The sequence below is a fragment of the Babylonia areolata genome, chromosome 11 (genome assembly GCF_041734735.1).
Source record: "Babylonia areolata isolate BAREFJ2019XMU chromosome 11, ASM4173473v1, whole genome shotgun sequence".
Taxonomy (NCBI): domain Eukaryota; kingdom Metazoa; phylum Mollusca; class Gastropoda; order Neogastropoda; family Buccinidae; genus Babylonia; species Babylonia areolata.
Genome location: NC_134886.1, coordinates 23,968,738 through 23,992,958, shown reverse-complemented (window position 1 = coordinate 23,992,958; position 24,221 = coordinate 23,968,738). Strand labels below are relative to the sequence as shown.

At 42.3% G+C, this 24,221-nt stretch overlaps 1 protein-coding gene across 3 annotated transcripts in view; it reads right to left on the bottom strand.

Moving 5' to 3' along the window:
• LOC143287616 (uncharacterized) overlaps positions 1-23,953 on the bottom strand; it is a 91,836-nt gene extending 67,883 nt beyond the window's left edge. For all 3 annotated transcript variants that reach the window (XM_076595735.1, XM_076595736.1, XM_076595737.1), the window contains exons 1-5: positions 23,593-23,953; positions 20,294-20,413; positions 19,107-19,299; positions 5,005-5,207; positions 1,268-1,420 (exon numbers count right to left, since the gene is read on the bottom strand). In XM_076595735.1, the coding sequence (XP_076451850.1) occupies positions 1,268-1,420; positions 5,005-5,207; positions 19,107-19,299; positions 20,294-20,413; positions 23,593-23,619 (696 nt within the window). In that variant the 5' untranslated portion in view covers positions 23,620-23,953. The remainder of the gene's footprint in view (positions 1-1,267; positions 1,421-5,004; positions 5,208-19,106; positions 19,300-20,293; positions 20,414-23,592) is intronic.
• Between the last annotated feature and the right edge of the window lie 268 nt (positions 23,954-24,221).

The window sequence follows — 24,221 nt, the reverse complement described above, 5'->3', positions numbered from 1 at the left end:
TATATCTACTAGTCACTACCTGACAGCAGTGAAACCCAATGCACTTGTCAGGCCCTGAATATGTCACACTATATCTACCTGTCAGTACCTGACAGCAGTGAAACCCAATGCACTTGTCAGGCCCTGAATATGTCACACTATATCTACTAGTCACTACCTGACAACAGTGAAACCCAATACACTTGTCAGGCCCTGAATATGTCACACTATATCTACCTGTCAGTACCTGACAACAGTGAAACCCAATACACTTGTCAGGCCCTGAATATGTCACACTATATCTACCAGTCAGTACCTGACAGCAGTGAACCCCAATACACTTGTCAGGCCCTGAATATGTCACACTATATCTACCTGTCAGTACCTGACAACAGTGAAACCCAATACACTTGTCAGGCCCTGAATATGTCACACTATATCTACCAGTCACTACCTGACAGCAGTGAAACCCAATGCACTTGTCAGGCCCTAACTGAATGCACAGATATTTGTGCACCTATGAGAGAGGATTTTTTCTGAAGAATTTTGCCAAAGGGCAGCACTTACATTGCCATGGGCTCTTTTCCAGTGTGCTAGCTTCACAAGGAACCTCAGTTCATGGTATCATCAGAAAGACTACGCGCTCAGTCTGATTTTCCAGTCAAACTTGGCAGAAAGGGTGAGAGTGGGATTCAAACCCACACCCTCACACACACTGTATTCACAGGCATTTAAGTTGTTAACCACTTTGCCACCGTGCTCCTATAATAATGAGAAGCCTGGGTAGATCAACAAGCCTTTATATTGTTGATGCTGCCTAATGGACAGCATTAAAGCATTGCAGCTTAACATCAATTCTGTTCATTGACTGAATTAAATAACTGCATTTGTCTTAACCTATAAGCGCAACAGTGTGATGCTACTGTCAGATTCACCTGCGTGTACTACTGAGTTTTGGCCTCTTGACTTTTTCATGAGCCAGCCACCTGTGGCAGAGATACACCCAAACACGTCACACACACACACACACACACACACAATACCTACACACACACAATACCTACACACACACACACACACACTACCTAACACACACACACCTACTCACTCATACACATACACACACACACACCACACACACACACACCCAAACTCCCACACACACATACACCCACACCCGCTCACACCCCCACACCTCCATGCCCCCCCCCACACACACACTCCCAACCCCCCCCCCCCCACACACACACACAACCCCCCCAACCCCCACCCACACACACAAACAGACCTTCTTCTTGGCCTCCTGTAGCTCCTCCTCCAGTTTGGAATTCTCGTCCATCAGAGCACTGATCTCCTCCTCGTGCTCCTTGCGCAGCTGTTCCTTCATCAGACTGGCGCTCTCCCTCTGTTGGCCCAGCTCCTGCTCAAAGTCCTTCCTTTCCTGCATCATCATCATCATCATCATCATGATTATTATCACCATCAACATCATCACCATCATCATCATTATCACCATCATCATCATCATCATCATTATTATCACCATCAACATCATCACCATCATCATCATTATCACCATCATCATCATCATCATCATCATCATTATCACCATCAACATCATCATCATCATCCAACAGACACAACAGCTGTTCCTTCATTAGACTGGCACCCTCCCTCTGCTGGCCCAGCTCCTGCTCAAAGTCCTTCCTATCCTGAAACATCATCATCATCATCATCATCATCATCATCATCAACATCATCATCATCATCATCATCCAACAGACCCAACAGCTGTTCCTTCATCAGACTGGCGCTCTCCCTCTGCTGGCCCAGCTCCTGCTCAAAGTCCTTCCTTTCCTGCATCATCATCATCATCATCATTATTATCACCATCAACATTATCATCATCATCATCATTATTGTCGTCATTATCACCATCATTTCAGCATCCAACAGAGACAACTGCTGTTCCTTCATTAAAGTCCTTACTCTCCTGCAACAACATCATCATCATCATCATCCTCATCATCACTGTCACTACTGTCATGATTATCGCTGTCATTATCACCATCATAAGACAGACACAACGGCTGTTTCATCATGAAAGTCTTTCCTCTCCTGCAACAACACTGTCATCATCATTGTCATCATAATCATCATGGTCAATGTCCCCATCTTCAAATAGACACAACAGCCGCTCAAGCTTGAACTAAATAATTGTCTGCTTCTGAAATATAAGGTACTGTTATCTTTTCCATTGTAATTATCTTAACAAATGATTATGGTCATCATTATCCTCTTCTTTTACTATTTTCTTTCTTTCCTTTTACTCTCAGGTACTCTGACAGCATCTCAAGTACTGAAACACCGTCTTTTACTATTTTCTTGCTTTCCTTCCTTATTTTCCAGTCTTACTCTCCGATAACCATCACAGCATCTAAAGAATTCTATCATCAGCCTAATTATCAATGCAGATGACAGTGAATGTTGCCGTGGTCTCCGCACATCCCCACAGCATGTCACAAAGCGTAGCTGACACCACCGTGACACATGGTCAACACTGGCCTTTGCCCAGCAGATCAATACCTTCCTGACCCCTCACTACACTGCCAGACATCACACTCATCATCTCTGATCACCCACAATTATCCTGCCAGGTTTCTGTCATCATCTGCACCTGGTTCCTACACACAGTTCCAGTTCCAGTTTCTCAAGAAGACATCTGACAAATCCACATACGCTACACTGTTTTGTTAACCAGCTGACAAGATCAGAAACAACTTCTTCACTGTCACTGATTACACTGTTAACCAGCTGACAAGATCAGAAACAACTTCTTCACTGTCACTGATTACACTGTTAACCAGCTGACAAAATCAGGAACAATTTCTTTACTGTCACTGATTACATTGTTAACCAGCTTACAGGAACGTCTTTGCTGTCAATGATTACACTGTGAACCAGCTGACAAGATCAGAAACAACTTCTTCACTGTCAATGATTACACTGTTTGCCAGCTGACAAAATCGGAAACAACTCCACTATCACTGATTACACTGTGAACCAGCCGACAAGATAAGCCCAACCTATTCTTTGCTGTCAATGATTACACTGTTAACCAGCCGACAAGATCAGCCCAACCTTCTTTGCTGTCAATGATTACACTGTTAACCAGCCGACAAGATCAGACCAACCTTCTTTGCTGTCAATGATTACACTGTTAACCAGCCGACAAGATCAGACCAACCTTCTTTGCTGTCAATGATTACACTGTTAACCAGCCGACAAGATCAGACCAACCTTCTTTGCTGTCAATGATTACACTGTTAACCAGCCGACAAGATCAGACCAACCTTCTTTGCTGTCAATGATTACACTGTTAACCAGCTGACAAGATCAGTCCAACCTTCTTTGCTGTCAATGATTACACTGTTAACCAGCTGACAAGATCAGACCAACCTTCTTTGCTGTCAATGATTACACTGTTAACCAGCTGACAAGATCAGACCAACCTTCTTTGCTGTCAATGATTACACTGTTAACCAGCTGACAAGATCAGTCCAACCTTCTTTGCTGTCAATGATTACACTGTTAACAAGCTGACAAGATCAGTCCAACCTTCTTTGCTGTCAATGATTACACTGTTAACCAGCCGACAAGATCAGACCAACCTTCTTTGCTGTCAATGATTACACTGTTAACCAGCCGACAAGATCAGACCAACCTTCTTTGCTGTCAATGATTACACTGTTAACCAGCCGACAAGATCAGACCAACCTTCTTTGCTGTCAATGATTACACTGTTAACCAGCCGACAAGATCAGACCAACCTTCTTTGCTGTCAATGATTACACTGTTAACCAGCCGACAAGATCAGACCAACATTCTTTGCTGTCAATGATTACACTGTTAACCAGCCGACAAGATCAGACCAACCTTCTTTGCTGTCAATGATTACACTGTTAACCAGCCGACAAGATCAGACCAACCTTCTTTGCTGTCAATGATTACACTGTTAACCAGCTGACAAGATCAGACCAACCTTCTTTGCTGTCAATGATTACACTGTTAACCAGCCGACAAGATCAGACCAACCTTCTTTGCTGTCAATGATTACACTGTTAACCAGCCGACAAGATCAGACCAACCTTCTTTGCTGTCAATGATTACACTGTTAACCAGCTGACAATCAGGAAACAATGTCTTCGCTGCAGATGATTACATTGTCAACCAGCTGATATTAGATCAGGAAAGAACATCTTTGCTGTTAATAATTATATTGTTAATCAGATGAAAAAAACAGGAAACAATATCGTCTCTGTCAATGATTACATTGTCAACCAGCTGACAAGAATAACAATGTTGTTAACCAGCTGACATTAGATTTGGAAAGAACATCTTTGCTGTTAATAATTATATTGTTTACCAGCTGACAAAAAAACAGGAAACAACATCTTCTCTGTCAATGATTACATTGTTAGTTAGATGACAAAAACAGGAAACAATATAGTCTCTGTCAATGATTACACTGTCAACCAGCTGACAAGAATAACAATTTTGTTAACCAGCTGACATTAAATTAGGAAAGAACATCTTTGCTGTTAATAATCATATTGTTTACCAGCTGACAAAAAAACAGGAAACAACATCTTCTCTGTCAATGATTACATTGTTAGTTAGATGACAAAAACAGGAAACAATATAGTCTCTGTCAATGATTACATTGTCAACCAGCTGACAAGAATAACAATTTTGTTAACCAGCTGACATTAGATTAGGAAAGAACATCTTTGCTGTTAATAATCATATTGTTTACCAGCTGACAAAAAAACAGGAAACAACATCTTCTCTGTCAATGATTACATTGTTAACCAGCTGACAAGATCAGAAACAACTCTTTGCTGTCAATGATTACATTGTTAACCTGCTCACAAGATAAAAAAAAAACAAAAGTGACAAGATCAGAAACAACGTTGTTAAGCAAGTGACAAGAACAGGAAACGTCTTCGCTGTCAATCACCCCACCTGCTCCAAGATCTCCTTCAGCTCCTGAGAGTCCCTGCCGCCGGAGGCTGACTGGCTGACGGGCGTGTGAGCGCCCTCTATCTTGTCCAGCAGGTGTGCTCGCTCCACCAGGAGATAGGCCACCTGCTCGCTGGGCGTCGCCGCCGCTATCTCCCCCAGTCCTTGCTGCGTCAGCATCTCTGAAGCCTCCTTCTGGGCATCACCTGAAAACAACGGGCATGCTGAGCTGTTGTTTGGAGACTGATGGAGTCTGTAGGAGCAAGGTGACAGAATGGCTGTCATAATATTTGTTCTAGGTGAATGACTTTACACTTTCGTTTTAAGCGTTTCCAGTTTTTCATTTTTTTGTCACTACTTGTTAATGGTGGGATATCTTATTTCGCTGGTTAAAGGCTGAGACTTAAGTTCCGAAAATACGACAATGGCTTAGATATTTATCTGCCCATAAAATGTCCACAGAGGTCTGACAATGGGTCAGACATTTATCTCCCATACAATGTCCACAGGGTTCTGACAATGGGTCAGACATTTATCTGCCATACAATGTCCACAGGGGTCTGACAATGGGTCAGACATTTATCTGCCATACAATGTCCACAGGGGTCTGACAATGGGTCAGACATTTATCTGCCCATACAATGTCTACAGGGGTCTGACAATGGGTCAGACATTTATCTCCCATACAATGTCCACAGGGGTCTGACAATGGGTCAGACATTTATCTGCCCATACAATGTCTACAGGGGTCTGACAATGGGTCAGACATTTATCTGCCATACAATGTCCACAGAGGTCTGACAATGGGTCAGACATTTATCTGCCATACAATGTCCACAGAGGTCTGACAATGACTTAGACATTTGCCATGCAATGTCTACAGGGGTGTGACAATGACTTAGACATTTGCCATGCAATGTCTACAGGGGTGTGACAATGACTTAGACATTTGCCATGCAATGTCTACAGGGGTGTGACAATGACTTAGACATTTGCCATGCAATGTCTACAGGGGTGTGACAATGGCTTAGACATTTATCTCCCATACAATGTCCACAGGGGTGTGACAATGGGTCAGACATTTATCTGACCATACAATGTGACAGGGGTCTGACAATGGCTTAGACATTTATCTGCTATACAATGTCCACAGGGGTCTGACAATGGCTTAGACATTTATCTCCCATACAATGTCCACAGGGGACCATACAATGTGACAGGGGTCTGACAATGGCTTAGGCATTTATCTGCTATACAATGTCCACAGGGGTCTGACAATGGCTTAGACATTTATCTGCCATACAATGTCCACGGGGGTCTGACAATGGGTCAGACATTTATCTGCCATACAATGTCCACAGGGGTCTGACAATGGGTCAGACATTTATCTGCCATACAATGTCTACATGTGTCTGACAATGGCTTAGACATTTATCTCCCATACAATGTCCACAGGGGTCTGACAATGGCTTAGACATTTATCTGCCATACAATGTCTACATGGGTCTGACAATGGGTCAGACATTTATCTGCCATACAATGTCGACAGGGGTCTGACAATGGGTCAGACATTTATCTGCCATACAATGTCCACAGGGGTCTGACAATGGCTTAGACATTTATCTGCCATACAATGTCTACATGGGTCTGACAATGGGTCAGACATTTATCTGCCATACAACGTCCACAGAGGTCTGACAATGGGTCAGACATTTATCTCCCATACAATGTCTACAGGGGTCTGGGTTTGATTCCCACTTTTGCCCTTTATCCAAGTTTGACTGGAAAATCAATCAAAGCATCTAATCATGTGGATGAGACAATAAGCAAAGGTCCCTAGTGCAGCATGCACATGGTGTACTGAAAAAAGAACCCATGGCAGCAAAAGTGTTGTCTGCTGGCCAAATTCAATAGAAGAAATCCAATCTGATAGATACACAGCTATATATGCATGCACTCAAGGCCTGACTAAGCATTTTGTGTTATGCTGCTGGCCAGGGATCTGATCAGTAGATGTGGTGTAGCATATATGGATTTGTCTGAACATAGTGATTCTCCATGAGAAACTGAAACTGAAAACGATGGGATTGGAATGAATCTCTGTGACAAAGAACAAGTTGGATATGTGTATCACTGAACATTTCTTTTTCTATTTTTTGTGTTGTGTATGAGTATAATGAGCAAGCCTGCATCAAGTGAACCTGCAGCAATCGTGGACAACCCCCCCCACAAGTCTTCACTGTTTTTGCTGTTGTTGTTTTGTTTGTTTTTTCAACCTTTTCAACCATGAGGAGTTTCAAACCTCAGCAGACCCCCATGCCATACTGATTGAAAAAATGCTGTTAAAAAATATACTGTTTTTCCTCCAAATTATGTGTGGACACAATCGGAAATATGGTAGAAGTCAGTTCCCTTTCTTTGCGGTTTATTCATGTGTGGTTTGTGAAAACCGTTTTAATGAGATGAATTCTGACGCCAGAGAAATGCTGGGGTGCAGGTCTTGATGAGTTAAATCTACACAATGTGCAGGTGTTGATGAGTTAAATCTACACAACGTGCAGGTGTTGATGAGTTAAATCTACACTATGTGCAGGTCTTGATGAGTTAAATCTACACTATGTGCAGGTGTTGAGTTAAATCTGCACAACGTGCAGGTGTTGATGAGTTAAATCTAGACTATGTGCAGGTCTTGATGAGTTAAATCTACACAACATGCAGGTGTTGATGAGTTAAATCTACACAATGTGCAGGTGTTGATGAGTTAAATCTACACAATGTGCAGGTGTTGATGGGTTAAATCTACACAATGTGCAGGTGTTCATGAGTTAAATCTACACAATGCGCAGGTGTTGATGAGTTAAATCTACACAATGTGCAGGTGTTGATGAGTTAAATCTACACAATGTGCAGGTGTTGATGAGTTAAATCTACACATCATGCAGGTGTTGATGAGTTAAATTTACACAATGTGCAGGTGTTGATGAGTTAAATTTACACAACATGCTGGTGTTGATGAGTTAAATCTACACAATCAGCCAATTTCTGGGGGAAGTGAGGGAAGTAATCTTCCTGTAGAGACTGAGTTCAGAAACATATCTTTGTTTCGTTTGATTCTTACTGTTGTTGTTATTGATAATTTCTAGGTCATTTATTTTCTGTTGTTTGATGGTTTCCGGTGTTCTTGTTGTTGGTACTGTTATTTGTTCTTTAGGTCAAAGCAACCACCAAGATTTTTCATTTCAACTCCTCAAGGAATTGTCTGTCTCCCCCTTTGCCTTCCTCGACATGCATGCATGTGTGTGTGTGTGTGTGTGTGTTTGTGTGTGTGTGCTTGTGTGTGTGCATGTGTGTTTATGGGTGTGTGCTTGTGTGTGTGCGAGCGCGCGCACGCGCGTGTGTGTGTGCGTTTGTGCTTGTGCGTGCGTGCATGAGTGCATGTGTGTTTGCATGCGTGTGTGTGTGTGTGTGTGTGTGTGTGTGTTTGCATAAGTGTGTGTGTGTGTGTGTGTGTGTGTGTGCATGCGTGTATGCAGGCATAATATAATTATGTGAATTTGTATTTATTTTGTGTTATTTGTATCTATCTATGTGTGTGCATGTGCATGTGAACTCTGTGTGTGTGTGTGTGTGTGTGTGTGTCTGTGTGTGTGCTGTGTGTGTCTGTGTGTAGAAGATTCCGAATGTGTCCCCCCCCCCCCCCCCCCCACACACACACACACACACACCAAAAATGAAAACACAAGCACACAAAACCCATTCAAATCAATTATCTCAATAACTGCTGCTTGAGTCTACCCCATTCCCTGACACTCAAAACTCTTTCCATAAATCATAACCCAAACCGTCACCAATACATACTCCCCCATTATATAATGTCAAAGCTGTATGTGGCTTTTTGATCCGGGCTTTATGTGTTCTGTGTTAATACCCAAAACCTCCCACCCCCTGGTGCTTCTCATGCCGTTTTACACCAAAGGAGAATGCTGTTTACATTCACACCTCCCTTCAGTCGTGCTCCACAGCCTTTTCTTCAGAACAGATTATTCGCCAAAGTAGATTTTTGCAACTGCTGTAAGAGAGTGTGAAGGTATGTGGAAACAAGATCCCTGACATGGAGCTGAATGAATGAAAGGGGCAATGTCGTTTCCTTTCAGCAGGGTTTGCGCTTTTCTTGACGCATTATGAAAAGCGGGGATGAAAATGTTCGTGAATAAAGGGTTTGTGTCGTTTCCTTCCAGCAGGGTTTGTGCTTTTTTGACACAATATGAAAGTGGGGATGAAAATGTTTGTGAATGAAGGGTTTGTGTCATTTCCTTTCAGCAGGGTTTGCGCTTTTCTTGACGCATTATGAAAAGTGGGGATGAAAATGTTCGTGAATAAAGGGTTTGTGTCATTTCCTTTCAGCAGGGTTTGTGCTTTTCTTGACGCATTATGAAAAGTGGGGATGAAAATGTTCATGAATAAAGGGTTTGTGTCATTTCCTTTCAGCAGGGTTTGCACTATTTTTGATGCATTATGAAAAGCGGGGATGAAACTGTTCGTGAATAAAGGGTTTGTGTCATTTCCTTTCCGCAGGTGACACAATATGAAAGTGGGGATGAAAATGTTAGTGAATAAAGGGTTTGTGTCATTTCCTTTCAGCAGGGTTTGTGCTTTTTTGACACAATATGAAAGTGGGGATGAAAATGTTCATGAATAAAGGGTTTGTGTTGTTTCCTTTCAGCAGGGTTTACGCTTTTTTGACGCATTATGAACAGCGGGGATGAAAATGTTCGTGAATAAAGGGTTTGTGTCATTTCCTTTCAGCAGCATTTGCGCTTTTTTGACGCATTATGAAAAGCGGGGATGAAAATGTTCGTGAATAAAGGGTTTGTGTCGTTTCCTTTCAGCAGGGTTTGCGCTTTTTTGGCACAATATGAAAGTGGGGATGAAAATGTTGGAATGATATATGACACATTATGTGACATTCTGTCATTATGTGACTGTCTGTTGTTAATAAAAACTGAATGTTACACATGAATATCATATGGTAATAAAATCACTATCAAACAATAAAACATGTCTGTCATTCTTGTTTTTGTCCATCATTCATGCATAAATGAGTGTATGTGCATGTGTGTGAACATCTGTACAAATGTAAAGATACAAGAATACTTTATCTCTAAAAAAAAAAAAAAGAAACCGGTGACATGTTTGCTGATAGAAAGGTGACATCATCCACAGTACAGCACAGTTTCATCATTCAATGAACAAATTCATAAACAAATATTCAACACAGCACAATTTTCCACACTACATTGTCTTTATCCAAATATGCCAAATTCCCCATTAAAAACATTTATTTTTTGATACAAAGAAATCAATACATAAAACTGATTAAGTGAAATCATAAGAAAAGAATGGGAACCAAACCAATATATAGTCAATAAAATGCACTGTGCACATTACAAATAAAATGCTCAGTTAAATAATCATATGTAACTGAGACAGCATTTACAAACACTTCAGACATAAAATGCAGCATGCTGCATGTGTTTATGCATGTGTGTTTGTGTGTGTATGTGGGTGCCCGTATGCATGCATGTATGAGAATGTGTGTGTGTGTGTGTGAATGTGTGTGTGTGTGAATGTGAGCGAAGGAAGCAGGGCTCAACTTCTGGAGACGTTTTCCCTTGCAACAACTGTGGGAAGTGCTGCACATCCAGAATCGGCCTCTTCTCCCATATGAGGACACACACCGACAAATAAGCCTGCCTGTCTACTCATCCATCGGTCTGATGGGAGACTCCATCATGCCTATCTTTTAGTCTACATTGTTCACATTTTAATAAGTATTACTGTCATACTTTCGGACTGTACTTTGACAAATGTGTTCCACACACACACACACACACACACACACACACACACCAAAATGACCCTTCAAATAATAAATGTATACAACAAATCAATCAACATTTCAGTCATCACTTGACTACAGACTTCTTTCCACACACACACACACACACACACACATTACAGCAAGCAAAACAAAAACTCTCCAATAAAAACTAAACAACAGAAAACACAATCCTGACAAACAAGAACAAGATAATAAAGGAACAACAAAAACAAACAAAAAGCCAACCCCAACAAATAAGGACAAGAACAAGGGAACCCACAACATCAATCTGTTCTCTGATCTACTCTTTCATTCATCAAACACAAACAAAAGCAGCTGTCCAAATCCCTTGTACCCTGTCCAGATAACCATCAAAACAAGAAGCAAGTTTTCAGAGCACCATGCTGTGGGCACGAGTGGCTCAATCGCTTCAGGTGGGGGTGGGAAAACGGGGAGTGGGTCACTGAAGCAGAAACTAGAAAGCCTTTCGTGACAAGCAGGGGGGATGGGGGTGGGGGAGTGATTGTCCCTTCCCAGTGGTCGCATGATAAGAAGGCATTAAGGATTCTCTCACTGGCTTGTCCAACGTGCTTCTAGTCAAACCTGCCCCTTGAGCTCTTCGTGTGTGTGTGTGTGTGTGTGTTTGTGTGTGTGGATATGTGTGTGTGGATGTGTGAATGTATGTGTGTCTGTATCTGTGAGTGTGTGTGTGTGTGTGTGTGTGTGTGTGTGTGTGTGTGTGTGTGTGTGTGCAAGGGGATGTGTCTGTGTGTGTGTGTGTGTGTATCTGTGTTGGGAGGGGTGAGGGCAAGGGTGGGGGGGGAGACGGGGGTGGGGGGTGAGTGTGTGTGTGTGTGTGTGTGTGTGTGTACATCAATTACATGCGCAGAAGTATGCCTGTACTCATGTACATGTGTGTATGTCTGTGTTTCTGTGTGCCTGTGTGTCAGTGTTCATAGGAAAACATACACACATATGCAGGCGTGTGTGTGTGTGTGTGTGTGTGTGTGTGTGTGTGTGTGTGTGTGTGTGCTGGAAACAAAGACGCAAACAAATTTTCCTACAGGCAGTGTTTTAACCATAGACACAATCAATAGTCCTTGATAAGCCACAGAGATTCAGACAATGACATGTAAAAGATGTGCTCAGGCTTTCTCTGAGCAGACAATAAGAAATCAATGTTACCAAAAAAAAAAAATTTTAAACCAAAAAAAATATGTTAAATACAAAAAGAAAATCATGGCTGCTTACTCAATACTTGTAACGCTGACATTTCTGTTCAACAGACACCAGAAATCCGTCCAATGTCTCTGAGCTCTAACACAGACAATCCACCTTCAGAATTTAACACACTGATGTTGACTATCAGATCTTGTCACATTAACAGTGGGTGTGATATCAGTGTGCTTGTTACACTGACTCTGAACCGTTATCAGTGCGACTGTTTATGACATCTACCTCAAAGGGAAGGGAATACTGATAGGCACTTAAAGGTCATCCCCTGAGCTTTCAACAAACATGCAGCTTATCGCAGTGGACATACCTATCATTTCAATCATCAGAAAACACTGTACAATCTCATAGTCATGTGACTGTATTGAGTACATGACCTGACTTGCTTTCATTTCTTTTACACTGATGTCTTCTGTACCTTCTTTCACACATACATGTACATACACACATGCTTGCATAACTGTATGAATACACAAACACACATATACAAACAACACACACACACACACACACATGCAAACAACACACACACACACACACACACCCAAACAACACACACACACACACACACACACACACACACAAACAACACACACACACACACACACACACACACACACACACCCAAACCACACACACACACACACACACACACACACACACACACACACAAACAAACAACACACACACACACACACACACACACACACACACACACACACAGCTATCACTCACTACATCCTAAACTGATAAACAACCAGGCCACCTCTCACAAAACATTCACACCCTGTCATTCCCGGCCCCCCCCTCCACACACACACCCCGGCCCACAGCACCCCCTCACCCCCCCACAACACTTTTCCATGCCACAGATAATATCCCCCCCCCCCCCCCCCAAACCCCCACGGCACTAACTCTTTCCCACAACAAAAAGGCACAGATTCCATTCAACAAGACCAACAACCTGACAGCTCCCTGTCAATATTACCCCACTGCCACCAGCTTGGGAATGGGTTAAGGACGTGAGCCTGCACACAAAGAGCCACCAAGTCCCTCCACTGTTCTCTCACTGGCAATATCTACCAGCAAGGTAAAGAGGGGAAAAGTGTACAGGACAGCTCTTTGTCAAAGAGAACAGAGTCATTCAGGAGCACATTCCAACACTGCTGCAGATAGAAAGAACACGTCTCAATGCCATCAAAGTCTGAAGCTTGGCAGGGGGTGCAGGGGGGGGGGGGGAAGAGGGGGAAAGGGAAGGAAGTGAGCGTACATGGGGTTCTTTTCATAATGAGGATGATTGATTTATTTATGAGCAAGAACGGTTCCTGTTTTTTTTTATGGTTTACAAATGATGTTACTAGAAAGGAGCATAAAAAGTGGTGACCCTGTTGCAGTTGTAATACACACAACCCATCTTCATACACACACACACACACACACACACACACACACACACAAAGCATACACACACAAACACACTCTCTCTCTTTTGTCTCTCTCCCTCTTACATATTCACTCTCCCTCCTAGTCTAAACACACACACACACGCACACACACACACACAGGGAAGTCAAGTGCTGCCTACTCAGCACAGCACAACTGTTATTAAGGAGTGACCGGTTGACCCAACCCCACCGTACAGAGACTACTTGACCACTCTTCATGCCACTGACAGGTACCTGGTACTGCAAACAGGTACCATATCATATATACATCATATACCCTCCCTAGTGGAATGATGGCCTAGAGGTTATGCGTCCGCCTAGGAAGCAAGAGAATCTGAGCGTGCTGGTTCGAAAAAAAGAAAATACGGCTCAGCCACCGATATTTTCTCCCCCTCCACTAGACCTTGAGTGGTGGTCTGGACGCTAGTCATTCAGATGAGATAATAAACCAAGGTCCAGTGTGCAGTATGCACTTAACACATGTAAAAGAACCTGCTAAATTTGAACCCTGATGTCACACATGTGCTATATCATATAGGTACATATGATATATGTACCCTACTATACAGGTACAATATTATGAAAGTTCCATATCACAGTTTCTACAGATATTGCAAGGAACCAAATATGTATACAGCGCCTGTACAAGAGTGTTTGATCAATTGGTGCAAAGATTGAACACTGTTCAACTGGTCTACTTCATAGTCATCCGACAGGTTTTTCAGGTCACTGATAAATCACAACAGGGACACACTAGCTTTTATCCATGCCAGGCTTACACATCTTTCACTTTTAATCCCTCTGGTCTGGATCTGTTTGGATGAAATTGCTTCCAAATGAATATATACACCATTCCTAAAGGGGAAAAATATTGAAAGCGCCCAAAATAAACTTAGTCTCCTGGCTACCGCAGTTTTAGTTTTTGTGCTCCCACTGTCTAGAATTCACTGCCTGTCGCATTTTTAGTTTCTGTGCTCCCACTGTCTAGAATTCACTGCCTGTCGCAGTTTTAGTTTCTGTGCTCCCACTGTCTAGAATTCACTGCCTGTCAGTCTTCAGCACCAACCACAATCTCAGCAAAAAACTCACCTGCTCTGTTAAGCATTTTTGGTGTTCCTGTTCTCCTCTGTTAATATGAGCTGAAGTCAGAATGCATGAGGTGCCTTATCAAGCTGTTAGTTCTAGAGCTTCATAGGCCCATGAAATGACATGACATGCACAGAAAATTTCCTATCATATTATCCAAATCCAAACAAAATTTCTACTTCTTCCTCTGCATTCTGGGGCTATAACTTCCATTATCACTAACAAATATATATATATATATATGGTCTTTTATGTGTATGGCTTTTTGATTTTTATCCTGACATGGAAAGTAGACATCCCTACCCCATTTTTGGGGATTTCTAAGCACAACAAAAAGGACCACCTTCCCTTGTTCCTACAGGCTCCTTTCACTCCTGTTCACTATGTGTCTCTACAGTGTGTTCAGCTCACAGAGTATGGCTGCCTATGTGGCGAGGTAAATGACCAAGACAGTCGTACACACACAATTTCACATGTCTGTGTGTGTGTGTGTGTGTGTGTGTGCATGACTGAAACCTAACGAAATGACATAGGAAAACGAAAGATGAGCGCCCAATGGCAGCTGTCAGTCCGCTCTACCCAGGTAGACAGCCTGTTGTGCAAAATTTATTGACTCCCACATTTGTAAAGTGCTTAGAGTTTGGCCTCTACCCGAGGATAGGTGCTAAATAAGTATCCATGTCAAATCATAACATATCATATCATTATAAATGTATTCACAAATCTGCCCCTTCATATTTATGCACCCCATCTCACTCTCTACGGTCGGCTTCAGATCCACTCTGTTTACTTATACCCAGATTCAAACACTCCACTGTTGGATGCCATTCTTTCTGTCTCTGGACCTTGCATCACTTCCTCTTTCACTTCATCAGTTTTCTGCACTCAGCTCTTTCAAGTCTGGCCTTAAAACCCACCTCTTCTCATGATAGCCTCTCTCCCCTACCTCTTCCTTGTCTTCAGATTCCCCAGTTAAGAGTTATGCATGCATGTGAATGACTGGTGTGAAAGTGCTTTGATTTGTCTCTGCACAAGATTCAGCACTATATAAATACTAATCATTATCAATATTATCATTCTATGATACATTATTTCATATCACAGCATTGCCGGCACCCCCAGACACCCCATTCAGCCACAGACAGCAATGTGGACAGCATTGCTGGCACCCCCAGACACCCCATTCAGCCACAGACAGCAATGTGGACAGCACTGCCGGCACCCCCAGGCACCCCATTCAGCTACAGACAGCAATGTGGACAGCACTGCCGGCACCCCCAGACACCCCATTCAGCCACAGACAGCAATGTGGACAGCATTGCTGGCACCCCCAGGCACCCCATTCAGCCACAGACAGCAATGTGGACAGCATTGCTGGCACCCCCAGGCACCCCATTCAGCCACAGACAGCAATGTGGACAGCATTGCTGGCACCCCCAGACACCCCATTCAGCCACAGACAGCAATGTGGACAGCATTGCCGGCACCCCCAGGCACCCCATTCAGCCACAGACAGCAATGTGGACAGCATTGCCGGCACCCCCAGACACCCCATTCAGCCACAGACAGCAATGTGGACAGCAGTGCCGGCACCCCCAGGCACCCCATTCAGCCACAGACAGCAATGTGGACAGCATTGCCGGCACCCCAAGGCACCACATTCAGCCACAGACAGCAATGTGGACAGCATTGCCGGCACCCACAGGCACCACATTCAGCCACAGACAGCAATGTGGACAGCATTGCCGGCACCCACAGGCACCCCATTCAGCCACAGACAGCAATGTGGACAGCATTGCTGGCACCCCCAGGCACCCCATTCAGCCACAGACAGCAATGTGGACAGCATTGCCGGCACCCACAGGCACCACATTCAGCCACAGACAGCAATGTGGACAGCATTGCCGGCACCCACAGGCACCACATTCAGCCACAGACAGCAATGTGGACAGCATTGCCGGCACCCACAGGCACCACATTCAGCCACAGACAGCAATGTGGACAGCATTGCCGGCACCCCCAGACACCCCATTCAGCCACAGACAGCAATGTGGACAGCATTGCCGGCACCCCCAGGCACCACATTCTGCCACAGACAGCAATGTGGATAGCATTGCTGAGGATCAGTTGTCAGTGATGGTCTGATAGGCTGTGCGGTCATTGCGACGGCTCTGTCAGGGTTCCCCCACAATTACTGGAGAGGTCAAGCTCTGCGTGTTTTTACAGTTCACGCTGACAAACCGAGTGTGGGGGATTGACTGGTGTGCTGTGTGTGTGTGTGTGTTTGTGTGTGTGTGTGTGTGTATTCCTGTGTTCATATTCCTGTGTTTGTATATATGTGTGTGTGTGTGTGTGAGTGTGTTCCTGTGTTCCTCTGTGTGTGTGTGTGCGTGTGTGATCAGGAGAGAGAGAAAGAGAACAATGTGAAAAAGTTAAATAATTATACATGTATAAATGTTAACGTGTCAAGTCCTCAAGGAAAAAAGAAAGATATAATAAAGATCATCTGAAAGAGAATGGGAATGAATTACTGATACAACAAGATGATATATGCACACACAGCCGCACATACACACCCACACAAAGACACACACACACACACACACACACACACAGAGACATGCTCGCATGTGCACATTTGCGAGCATGATCGCACACACAAAGACACACACACACACACACACACACACACACACATACACACATCTAACGCACACACACCAAACACAGTCTCCCTACTCTCTCTTCATCTCTCTCTCTCTCCATCTGAACAGTTTATACACTGCTGCAACTAATTTACAGCTATAAGTAAATATGGATAAAACAAATATTGTTGTTTTTCGTAAGGGAGGGTATTTGGCAAGAAATGAAAGATGGTCATATGGAAGTGAAAGAATAACTGTCGTAAATGCATATAAATACCTTGGGATTTATTTTTCAACAAGACTCAGTTTTAACTTTGCATGTCAAGACATTGCTAACAAAGCAAAAAAAGCAGTTATTTTGATTCTTCATATTTTGTATAAAGTAGACTGTAGTTCTTTTAGTGTATTTGTTAGATTATTTGATTCGCAAGTTCAGCCAATATTACAGTATGGAGCAGAAATCTGGGGACTGGAAAATAGGATAGTAACAGAAAAAGTGCACTTGTTTGCATTGAAACGTTTTCTTAACTCTTTCCATACGAACGGCGAAAGAGACGACGTTAACCGCGTTTCACCCCAATTACCATCATCAAAATATTGCAAGCGGAACGCTCTTATACTGAAGAGGTGAATGTTGACAAAGAATACCACAGTTCTGACGACGGAAGCTAAAGGTTGGGTCATTCAGACACCCACTGGACATCCGAGGGGTCTGTGTAGAGGAGAAGAGAGGACTGGCCGTACTGAGTGAGTTAATGTAGACAATCGAACTCCAAATGATCTTGTTTATGGTGAACTGGGGAGATACCCTATTTATCTAAATTCTTATATCAAATGTATTAAATATTGGCTAAAGTTGACTAGAATGAATGAAAACAGATATCCATTTAAAGCATATAAAATGTCACATAGTTTAGTTAATAATGGTAAGAAGACTTGGGCAACGAGTGTTCGTCAGTGTTTAAATACATATGGTTTTGCATTTGTATGGGATAACACAAGGGGTGGAAGATATTGTAGGTTTTTTAAAGTGTTTCAGACAATGTATTATTGATTGCAGGTGGCAAGATTGGCATGATCATATACAAACTAGTGATAGATTCGCACAGTTTAGACTTTTTAAAACATCGCATGTGATTGAGCCATACATTGAGTTAGGACTGAACAGATATATAAAATGTACACGGACAAAATTTAGATTTGGTATTTCTAGTATTGCTTCTCATAGTTTCAGGTACAGCATTCTAAATGAACCCATGTATACATGCCGTTTATGCAGTTCGGGTAAAGAAGACGAATTGCATTTTTTGTTATGTTGCCCTGCTTTGTGTGACCTTAGACAAAAACTTATTCAACCGAAATATTATAGAGATCCGTCTAATTTTAGGTTCAATTTACTCATGTCTTCAAGACAGGAATGTATTCTGCATAACTTAGCCATATATATATATGAAGGATTGAAGAGACTACGTACAGTTATCTCGTGAATGTTGTTGAATATTTGTGTTGACTATTTTGGGTGATATGGTTGATATTGTGCTAACAATTTTTGGTTGATCTGAATTGTCTACTTACTGTGTCATGTCATTTTCTAATTATTATTTATCAATGAATCCCCCTTCAGTAAGGGGCTCTGGCCTTATCTGAATAAAACATTCGTTCGTTCCTTCTCTCTCTCCATCTCTCGTTATCTCGCTCTCTCTCTCTCTCTCTCTCTCTCCTCTCCCCCACCCTCTCTCTTTACTCTGACTCACCACTGAGCTCAGAGCGGACCTGATCACCTCCCTCCCTCCCTCTCTCTTTACTCTGACTCACCATTGAGCTCGGAACGGACTTGCTCCAGGTCGCTCTTCAGCTGCTCGTTCTCGGTTTCCAGTTCCTGAATGAGGGCCTCCCGTTCGTCGGACAGGTGGCGGATGTGCTCCACGTAGTTCTCCACCTCCTGCATCTCCTCCGTCTGGGCCTCCTTCAGCTTCTCTTCATTCTCCCTCGCCTTCTTCAGGTCCGTCTGCACAGTGGGGGAGGTGTGGGGAGTGGTTGGGGGATGGGGGGTGGTGTTGGAGGGAAAGGATAATGTGGGTGAGAGTGGGGAGGATAATCATTGTTTTGAAATTGAGAAAGAAATTATTTCAAAGTTTATGTTGAAAAGGTGTGTGGCATGTTGTTTTTGCTGTTGGCGGTGGTGGTGGTGGTGGTGGTGGTGAGTGTGTGTGTGTGTGTGTGATTCTGTGTGTGCTCTTTTTGTGACTCAGTGTGTGTGTTTGTTGTTGTTTTTTTGTTGCCTGTGTGTGTGTGTGTGTGTGTGTGTTTATGTTTGTATATTCATGTATGCGTGTGTTTGTATGTGTGTATGTGTGTGTGTGTGTCTGTGTTTGTGTCAGTGTGTTTCATGTCTTTCTTTCCATAAGGTCAATCCATTGCTCTTACCCCCCCCCCCTCCTGCCCCCCTCCCTCCCCCCACACCACCACCCCTGTCTTTCTTTCCATAAGGTCAGTCCATTGCTCTAGCAATAAACTTATTCTTTCACCCATATAAGCAATACACTCTTTTATTCTTTTACAGAATGACTTCACCCCATGCACTGTGTGTGTGTGTGGCCTAGAGGTAACGTGTGCACCTAGGAAGCAAGAGAATCTCAGTGCACTGGTTTGAATCCCATAGTTACCAGTACTTTCTCCCCCTCCTCTAGACCTTGAGTGGTGGTCTGGACGCTAGTCTTTCTGATGAGACAATAAACCAAGGTCCTGTGTGCAGTATGCACTTAGCGCACGTTACAGAACCCATGGCAACAAAAGGGTTGTCCCTGGACAAAATCCTGTAGAGAAATCCACTTCAATAGGAAAACAATGAAAATTGCAGGCAGAAGAAAATACATAACAACAGTTGGCGTTCTCAGTGTAGTGACGCTCTCCCTGGGGAGAGCAGCCCAAATTTCATGCTGAGAAATCTGTTGTGACTAAAAAGAGAAATACAATACAATAACGCAATACAAGGCACTGACCTCCACTTGCAGGTAGAGTCTCCACAGGTACAGCAGCTTCTCCCCCTCCCCACACTGGGGGCTCAGGCCATCCTCCTGCAGCCGCTGGCTGATCTGGCAGTGGATGTCTGTGGGGCTCTCCTGCAACCACACACCAACACACACTTCTGATCAACACTGGGATTACAAACACCAATACTGTGTACACAAGTATGTAAAATGTACATTTTGGCAAACGCAAGCATGTGTATAATTTATGTGTTCATGCATTCAGACACACACACACATACACACACACACACACACACACACACACTCACTCACACACACATAAACAAACACGCACACACACACACACTCACACATACACACATACAAACATGCACTCACACACACACACACTCACTCACACTCACATATATATACACATACACACACACAAACACACACAAAAAAACACAATTCAAAGCCACATGGCAGAAGTGTTAATCCTCTATATCTATAAACAAAGCAACAACAACAAAAATACTACACAATCTCACAAAGCCAAATACATGAATAAAAATATATTTATAATTCAATCGATCCTTGCTTGTTCAAAAACCATACTAATGAAACCCTCTCTCTGGGTGGGAATTTTTTCTTTTTCCTTTCTTTTTAAAGAAATAAATAAAACCATAAAGTTCTTTTTCTGACACACAAAACATCACTATCTTTGAAGAAATAATTGTTTTACCATCATTTGACACCCTAAACATCACTATTACTTAAGAATTTATATTGTTTTACTATCATAAAAGAATAATAAAACATGCCATACCATTTTATCTTCAACGGTAGAAGTAGAATTGTAGTTCTAACAGAAGCTCCCAGTCCTAGATACACCCTTCACCACCCCAGTCACTAACCCATTCATTCAGGTTCCATGGATGATTGAATACTGGCTTTGAAGGACTGATCTGACAGATCCTTTCCCCTTCACTGTGAATCGTGTAACGCCCTGTGATACTGTCACCCCCAGCAGTTTCTTGTGTGTTGAACAAGCCCTGTGATACTGTCACCCCCAACAGTTTCTTGTGTGTTGAACAACCGTAGCAACACGCTTGCAAGCCAACAATCTCTTGATCAGTGGATCCTAAGTATTTGACAACCCAGTGTCGATATGTGTCTCCGTTTCATTTGAGTTTTCCCCAACATTGCTGTGGTGAAACTGTTGTTTTTGTTATCTAATGGATCAGTGTCAATCTCCAGGAAACATGACAGCTCAAACGGTGTTTGTTTACAAAAGAGAGCATGTCATTTTAATCCATAAAAGCGGTAGTAGATCTGGAATTTTGCATTTTCACTTCCTTTTTGAAATTCAAACATCAACACTTCCCCATTTTCATGAAACTGTAGAATCAATATTTCATTAATGGTACTATTAACACCAATAACTGTACAGTCTTGATGTTTCTTCACCATATCATTCCAAGTGCTATAAACTCATCTAACATTCATGCTCAAGTGAAAGTCAGATACATCATTAACACGGTGACACTGAATCAGTGAATATACATATAAACTATCCAGAACCTAAGTTAAAAACAGCTGCTTTTGACCTTTCGCAATATTAACTTATCACATCACCACAGTGTTTACAAAATATGTGATAATTAGCCATAGACATGAGGTCAGTGTCATAGACTGACAACCTTAAGGATATGGGTTCAAACCCCATCAAAGGTACACACACACACACACACACACTATATATATATATATATATATATATATATATGATTCAACAGCCCATGTCCAGCTGCTGCTCAGAGCTGAGTAAGCCACAGACTCTAACAAAACGGAGGTTGCAAATTCCAGTCTTACTCACTTCACAGATTATATCTTTGACTGCGAGTGCTGCTCAAATTTCCTCCAAAACAGCTCTGGACATTCCTCTGTGTGTGTTTGTGTGTGTGTGTGTGTGTGTGTGTGTGTGTGTATTTGTAAGTGAAGGAACAGGGAGGTGTCATGACTACTACAGAGATCCACACCTGCTGTTTAGTTTTTTAAGACATTACCCAGCGGAATTCCAGATCAAGTTTATTTGGGTTCTTTTTGTCTATTTGTTTTATCGGTCATTTGAAAATTTTCTTGAATTCCAAAACAGTCTGAAGTAAAGTTACATTTTGGGAGTTAATAAAATATATGTCCCCACCCCCAAAAAATGTTAATAAAAATGGGTGTCTAGTATACAGATTACATGCAACTGATAACAAATAATAATAAAAATGCTTGGGGAATGTAAACAACTCCATATACAGATTCTAATGACACAGGACAAAAGTCAATCAACAAATAACAAAAACGATCAATGTTTTCTCCAAGCCTGTGGTGTAATTACCAGATTAGCCCATGCCAGGTACTTGCCGAAGTGCAAAGAGTTATGTCACCACAGGGTCTTACAGCCCTAATCTGCTGCTGGTATTCTTGGTGCTAATTGTACAACAGCTGAGTTAGTAAGTGTACCTAAGAACAAGTACAGAGACCTCCAGAAAACCACTCCAAACAAAACTTAAGTGTGCAAATTGGTAATCTATAATCTTTCATGCCAGCACACATGTGTGTGTTCGCGCGCGCACGCAAATGTGTGTGTCTGTGTGTGTGTGTGTGTGTGTAGCATAAGTAGTAGAAGTAGTGGTAGTAGTTTTATTTAGTTTCTTTTCACACACTGACATCTTTTTACAAATTAATGGAAAAGACGAGGGAAAGATCGTTTTTAAGTCACGTGTGATTTCTCCCTCTTTTCCTTCTCGTCTTTTTCTGGAATATTTGATTGTTTAACTACCTTAGTACACATACATGATTAACAAAGCGCCTTATCTTATCAAGTCTGGTGTGCTGTAGTCACTGCCCTCACACAACAAAGCCACATGCAGGCACTTAACTGAATAAACAATTCCCAGTGCAAGGGATGAATGTTGACAGTCTTGTACTCATACAATTTAATTTATTTTTCGTCTCCCACTCTTTTTTTTTAAACATCAAAATAAAACAAATAAATAAACATAATTGGAAACACCTGTAGGCTGCATGGTGTGTGCATGTTTCCAATTAAGCAAAAGTCGACTACTTTTCCATTCTGTAACGAGATTTTACGTGTGCAATAATACTGCAGTTAACTTGAACTAAACAAACTATAAATTTTCTACGGTTCTGTCAGTCATGCTTTTGGTGGAATAGGGATGGGTCGCAAGTAACTCACAAGAAAAAGCCCATGCCCCTTTGCAGACGTTTCGAAGTTAACGCACTAATGAAATGTTTTTCAAAGCAGTTCTTACCAGCATACGTTGCTCTGCTGCTGCCATTTTTATCCACTTTTTGTGCGAACGAACTGATCTATGTCACATCAGACTGTTGCATCCTCTCTTGCACTTGTACAGAACCGAAACATGCAACACGTCAACACGAAATGAGCCCTAACCGGACACAGTCGCCATTTTCAAACAAACGCGCACTAGCTTGTTGCGGTGGGCGGAGGGATAATGCACACCTGTCCAAAACAACATTCAAGCAACATACTTTTCGCTCAGTTAAACTGTTCCATAGTCAATACTTCTGAGAAAAGTCTGCTCCTATATTCAAGCAAATAATGCGTCCTGTTTTTTTTATGGTCTTAGGTTACGTAGAATATCAAAACAGCAGTCCGAACACACGACATGTTTTGTCAGGGGAGGTAACTACTTCTTGAACAGACGAAAAAACAATTATTGCTCTCCCTTTTTCAGGCTGAGTGAATAAGTCTCAAAAGAAACATAATTTATGATGATACATTATTTCTGCCGCGCATTCCTCTATTAAAGCTTATAGTTCTATGCACTTCACAGTTAAATTACAATGATGCAAAACAAGATAACTCAGTTTACAATAACACTTGTAAACACACACACACATACACACTGAAAACTTC